The 6,643-nt window shown below is 45.8% G+C and overlaps 1 protein-coding gene across 2 annotated transcripts in view; it reads left to right on the top strand.

Moving 5' to 3' along the window:
* The first annotated feature begins 2,656 nt into the window (after window positions 1-2,656).
* The window catches only part of KDM3A (lysine demethylase 3A), a 29,186-nt gene continuing 25,199 nt past the window's right edge, over window positions 2,657-6,643 (top strand). The window contains exons 1-3 of one of the 2 annotated variants that reach the window (XM_062494097.1): window positions 2,657-2,673; window positions 3,211-3,399; window positions 5,858-6,007. In XM_062494097.1, coding sequence (XP_062350081.1) covers window positions 3,229-3,399; window positions 5,858-6,007 — 321 coding nt within the window. In that variant the 5' untranslated portion in view covers window positions 2,657-2,673; window positions 3,211-3,228. Of the gene's footprint in view, window positions 2,674-2,773; window positions 2,808-3,210; window positions 3,400-5,857; window positions 6,008-6,643 lie in introns of those variants that run through there. The other variant, XM_062494096.1, reaches the window with a different exon arrangement.

Here is a 6,643-nt window from a genome sequence, read left to right as displayed (position 1 = left end):
TGGGCATATATGCACAAAATATTTCTAACAGACATTAGTTTTTGTGGAGACTATTGCAAGTGATGATAAAATAACCAGTTAATAAAAACAACAGTACTTTTTTACTGTATTTTATGGTTATAATACTGAGAATCAAGTCCTTAAATGATGCAGCAAATTCAGAGATGTTTAGAGTAATAATTTTAAATTTTATGTATTTCATTTTTCAGCCCAAGACTTTACTGGTTACCTTGAATTTATAACTTTTAAAGAAGCTACATAATTTAAGAAAGCTATTTGGTCCATATTTAACTTCAAGAAATGAAGAATTCTAGGGAAGGGAAGCAAGTAGGTAATTACTTTCTCTGTTTCAAAAGCAAAAAGTCTTCATTTATGTGACTTTTACTTAGCCCCTAGGGTTCAAATACCTCTACTCTTTCAGGACTTTGAAAGCTTGTTTATACCCTGGATGATTGAGTTTTGTCCAGGCTTCTGTCAACTTGTGTTCTGTCTGCTTTCCCATCTTCTCTTCTGTTCTCTGCCAACTCATTTTATTTATGTACATTCAAAATGCTGTTTTTAATCACATCATCTTTTAGCACTCTTTTCTATGTAAGCTCATTTTCAAGAGCATTTGTGGACTATGTCATCCAGTACTCTCAGCCTTCTAGGCCGGGACCTACCCAAAACATTAAATTTTAAAGCACATTTGACCAATCTCCATGCCACTCTTTGCATGTGGGAGCTGCTCATTCACTAAATTCATGTTGTTCAAATCTCTCCTTAAAGCCTTCCTTTATTCTGAAGCTAATGGAAAAAAAATACTATTAGGCAACTGGAGTGCTACCAACAGCTTGATCTATTGCATTGACTAATATTGCTTCATTGCAGCTTGACATCCCTCTTTCTGCATGTATTAATCATCTACTCTTTGAGGCCAAGTGTTCTCTTTGCAGAAAATCTAAGGGCTTTAAATAATGAGGCTACACAAAACCTACATGGTGTGATGTATCAATTGTGCAGCCACTGCTACACAAGCCTCAAGTCTATACAATGAAACAAATCATTTGGTAGTCTCACATCAAGCTTGCTTTATAAGGTATCTCAAATTTGACCTTGCAGGTCTGGTCTATACAGTAAATATTTAAATCTGAGAGGCAAACATACCTGGTTTTTATGACAGTGCCAGCTAACGAGTGGCTCTTCACACTGCATGTAGTCGCTTATCTATCATCTTTTTGTTTTTTGCTTCTATTTCTTTTGTTTCCACCTGCTGAAACTTGTAGCAATTAAGTTCATCTCATTGATAGAAGTCATTGGAGATTCCCTACAGTTGTCAAAGAAATTGGATTGTTTGATTTCCATGGAGTAGACAGCAATTTCCTCATCAATCCATGCAAGAAATTTTTTGCGCCTTTTGATTTCATACATGAATGTGTTTGTTTAAATGTAGTAGGCAAATGATCAGTGGAGGCAAAATGGTGGGAAAGGCTTTAAAAATACATTTAACCTAAGTGTGGAAATGGATTCTTGGGAGGAAATGGAGGATGACACCACAATATTGCAGGAATATTGCACTGCTCTCTGATGGGGGGTTTTGAGGCTCAAACACCTCTGGTGATGGAAGGAACCCTGGAAAAAGCACAAGCTGAGCACTGTGAGATTTTAGTAAACTGGATGAGTCAACAGCTTCTTTCCCTTAGGTACTTTCTGCACTTTTGGGCTTTTCCTCCTACATGCTCTGGTGGGAAAGCCTTACGTGTCTTTTTGGGTCACTGCTGAACACCATCATCCATGGTGATACATCATATCACAGTCTCTGTTTAACTGCTTGGTTCTCACTGGGAATAGTTTTAAACCGAAAGGCAATAGGTTTAGATTTAAGAAAAAAATTATTCCCTGCGAGGGCAGCAACACACTAGAACCCTTCCAGGCCAAACAGTTATGACTGTGTCATCTTGCCTTGTTATTTCTAAGAGCACACAGGTCTCGTGTTCAAGGCGTGAGCTGCTGGAAGCCATTTGCTTTTTGATGCAACACAACCTACACCAACCACAACTAGAGCGCTTCCACAGCCTGCCAACCTCCTCAGGAACCTCGCGAACGTTGTGATTTTGTGATGTTTCACCCTGTGTCCTATCCTCTGCCCCAAAAGGCCCGCCTGCCCCCATTCCCCTCAGCATGACAAGATGGCTGCCTTTGCTGCTCCCGCAGGTGCTGGTCCCGCCCCGCGCGCATGCGCAAAGACGCCCCGCAGGTGCCACCGCCCACTGTGCTATATCTGAGTACGCCGCGAGCCGCACGTATAAGGGACGTATCACGCCCTCTGGCCTGACTTCAATCCCTCCGCCGCCTCCAAAGGCAGTTCCCACTGCTGGCGGCTCGGCGCTCCCGAGGCGGGAGCACAGATCTGGGGAGGTGCCGCGGCGCAAAACGCGTTCGTGCCTCCCTTGGGGCTCGGCTGCGGGCGCTCCGCGGGCTGGCCCCGAGGGACTCGTTTCCTCGACGCTCAAGCGGAAGGATATATCGTTTTTATTTTTTTTATCCGCCATCTGCTGAGCAACGGTTTGGGGGGTGTGGCCGGGCGCACGGGCACCGCCCCCCCGGGCCAATCGCGGCGGGAGACTCGCTGCGGGCCCCGCCCCGCTGGCGCGGCGCAGCCAATAGAGGCGCGGGACGGGGGCGCGCGCACGGGTGAGGGGGCGTGCGCGCGGCGCCGACAGTGTCGCTTGGCCGCGGCGGCGGTCGGGGCGGGGGGGAGGAGGGCAGCGGGAGCCGTGCCCGGTGTGACTGCGGGGTGCGCCGGCAGCGGGGCCGGGGGGGAGCAGGTGAGGGCAGGGACAGGGCTGGAGGTCTGCCCGGGTGAGCCGGCCGGGGTGTTGGTGAGACGGAAGGAGCTTGGCCTGGTCGCCTGCTCCTTCCCTTTGGCTGCCGCCCGGCGCTTTGGCTCCTCGGAGGAGGAAACAAAGAGGCGGCGGGGGTGGGAATGGCCGGGAGCTGCGCTGCAGCTGTTCATGGAAATACCTTGTGGTGTCCCACCCTCGCCGAGTGGTGATTAACAGGACCGTGGGAGGGGGGGTGACCTGTGGGTTTCCAGGGGTCCGGCTGGAGCCGCTTGGAGAAGCGGGCCGGGGGGGGGGGGGGGGGGGGCGGCCGGGAGAGGAAGGAGGAAGCGCTCACCGCCCTGCCCTGTGTGTTCCTCTCCTCCTTCCGTCGCTTTCTTCGCCGAAGGCCTCCCGATGAGTTAAAATGGTGCTGAGGCTCGAGGGGAGCTGGTCGCTGCTCGTAGGGAAGAGGTTCCTCTGCCTGTCGGAGGAGGAGGACAGGACGTGGGACGCCAGCCTCATCTCGGAATGGCCCTGGAAGTCGGGCAGGATCCGGGCTGTGTCACACACGGACATATCCAAACAAGACCTGAAGGTAACCAGGAACTTCGAGAGGGACCTGCTAACTCGAGAGCGAGTGTGGCCGGGGAAGTTGGTGTGGGTGTGTGTGCACGTGTGTGCCCATGCTGCTGTCGGGGGCAGGGGAGACGGCGTCTGGGCCAGCACGTTTGGAAATGTGCGCCCCTGCCCGAGTCCCCCATGTGCTTGTACTAATGCCGCAAATCATCTCTAGCTAATTATAAATGTGCTTTCTTCCACCGGCATTTTGAAAAGCAGGTTTTTACCGCACCCACTGTGCCTATGGTTTGTTAACTAAAGGTAGTTTAAGATCTACCAGTTGTGAACAGGTTTTTGTCCACAGAGTTAAAACCGGAACCCTCCGATGTTGTTGGGATTGGTGACTTTTCTTTCCTGCTCCTTGGTTATGAGCAAGTACTTAGGTATTTAAAGTCGCACCGAATTTATGCCTGGTGTTGGAGGTCTCTCGGACTCTTTTTGCATGGTGGCCTCTTCTTATTAATGATTACCAAGTGGGTTTTTGAGCACATAGTTGTTGCAAGAGCGGTGTAATTAGTTAGCTGTGTATTTCGTGTGGAAGTCAAGCGAAGTTTGCAGTTTGGCTGTGAAGTTAATAAGGGCCTTTTTTTTCTGGGAACTGGAGTCATTAAAAGTATTCAGCCATGTCTGGGCACTTTAACTAGAGTGTAGACTGAGTGCTTAGTCCCCAAGGACAAAACTCCATTGTAGCAGCGGCATCTTGAACATTGTGTCCTGTGACAGCAAAACCAGCACCATCTTTACATTTTAACTCTTACTTCCTCTCTTTTGGTAACGAGAACTTAGTTACCTCTGATTAACCGAAGAAGCACGCTTTCCTTGTCAAACGAAACGGAGCTTTGGATGTTTCCAACTCTTTTTTTGAAAACGTAAACTTTGTTATCGGCTTGTTGTTGTGCATCTGCGGTAGGGGTGGAGCTTTGTCCATTTTTGGGCGCGGGGCTACGCCCTGTGCCGTGCTGGTAGTGAGGAGGAGATTCTTGGCGCACAAAACTCGCAGGGACTTTTTCTGCAAAGGCGAAGAAGCAGGTGCTGATGGGGACTTTATTGTGAGCTTTGTATCTGGTTACGGTTCTGCCAGAAGCTATTGACTTGATGGGTTCTCCGGTTGAAGTGTTAAACGAGTTGCAGAGTGGGCAACAGAGGCGTGGAGAGCGTTGTAGCAAAACGTATCCCATCTCCTTATCTCTGTGCAAACATGAAAGGCCCGAAATAATAATGGACTGAGAGGGAGGAATTTAGTGTTACTCCTGTGAAAGGGTAGAAGTATTTATTTCGATTTTTATTTTGTATGGAAGGACTGTCAACTGCTGTTGAAATTATTTTCTCAGCTGTGTTTTCCCGCGTGTGCAGTGTTGATGAAGTAGACAAAACAAGCTATTCTGGTTGTTATTTGCTTATCTCTTTCATTGTTTCTGTGCACCTCAAAATTACTAAGTTCATTTCTGCACCCATTAGTTCTATGACTCCTGGCTGTGGTAGTGCTGTTTGTGTGCATGTTTTCACTTGCCTTTCCCCTGAGAGGGACGATAAAACATCAGGAAATGTTTCTGAGATTCACTCAAGTGAGATTTCTGTGCTGTTTGTTAGATGCATTTAGGCTAGATTGCTGTGTTCTTTGGGAAGAAGGAATGATTTTTCCAAGAGCAGAGTCTTCTACCAAGATGTTCCATTTTCTGTATTTAGGCAGAGTTGTATTTGTGGTCTTTCCCAATAATTTGCTGATCTCCCACGTTGCCTTTGAAATTAGGTAATTCTATGCCAAAGACATTGGTCAAGCCTTCATATTTTTGCCATGAAGTTGTTTTCCTTTTGAAAAAACTGTCTAGTTGTTTCTGAAATTCACAAGTATAAATAACAGTTAAAAGCATTCAGGAAGTGGCCTTCCTCATGTTACATAATTTGATCACCTTTACTGTGCAGCTGTCATTTGTGCTTTCAATAAATTGGCTGAAGTTATTCTTTGGGATTGGTATTTTTAAAGTGTTTCTGGAAAACAACCAGCTTGTGTATTCCAGTGCTCCGGAGTTTGTGGAAAACCCATCTGCCACTACTGCAGGCAGTCCTTTAGTTTTAGTGGACTTTTTAGGGGGTGGTGTGTGTATTTTTTTTTGTTTGTAAATACCAGTGACAATGTTAGCATATTTAACTATCCTTGAGCAGCATAAAACTTTGAGATGGGAAGTTGTAAAGTTAAATATAAATACTATTTTTTTATGTGACAGTAATGATGATAAACCAATTAACATTGACTGTTACTTATAAAATACTGGGTCAACCTTGGATGCTCGATTATGCGACAGGCAATAATCATGCTGGAATTATAAGTACATTTAATGACTTTATTTTTGAGTAAATTGGTGTTTTTATCTTTTCCATGTTGAATGTATCTGAATTTTATAGGCAGTCACTCATTTGTTGCTTCCTTTCTGTAGATTTGTGTAGAATTTGATGATGAATCCTGGGAAAAGCGAAGATGGATAGAGGTCTACAGCCGGCTGATGATAGCATTCCTGGTGGAGCAAAAGCTGGTGTTGGCTGAAAGAAAAACCCAGTCCATGCCCCCTGTCCAGTGGCCTGCAATGGCAAGTACACTCTTGGCTTGATTCACTTAGGTTCTGCAGTTAAACCTTCTGGGGACAGTGTTGTCACCAGTGTGAATTTTGAGTGCAGCCTCCTTCCTGGGTGTCTTGGGAAGGAAGAAAAATCTTTGTGCAGCTCGAGCTGACAGAGCTCATCAGCATTTGAAGTTGGTGGACACAAGGATGTATTTGTAAGACTTTGCCTCTTTCTCAAACCACTGTTCTGTATATTGTTAATTCATTCTCCCTCTAGTCTCGTGTTTTGTTTCTTCTTCCATGAAATTTCTGTTAAAAATAGAGAGAAAAAGTATGAATAACAGGTTTCTAAAGATAGCCTCTGTTTTTAAAGTTTTTGACTCTGCCTCAAGTTAATGCTATGGTGATTCTTGACCCTGAGACAAAAACAATGCAGATTTCTCTTATGTGGTGCCTGTTTGGCATGAATGATTTGTGAGATTTAGATTTTCTGCATACAAACAGCTGAGCTATACTGTACAAGAACTAAGCTTTCTGTACCTGCCATGCATGGCTGAATAGGCAAATTAGCCAGGGGAGGTGAACAGGGAACATTTCTTAATACATTCAGCCAGTACAGTTGTACTTGACTACACTGGATATTGCTGCTCAAGAAAGTAGTGA

This window comes from Cinclus cinclus, chromosome 5 (genome assembly GCF_963662255.1).
Source record: "Cinclus cinclus chromosome 5, bCinCin1.1, whole genome shotgun sequence".
Lineage (NCBI taxonomy): Eukaryota > Metazoa > Chordata > Aves > Passeriformes > Cinclidae > Cinclus > Cinclus cinclus.
The sequence above is the reverse complement of the archived record's forward strand: the minus strand, read 5'-3'. Positions and strand labels throughout refer to the sequence as shown.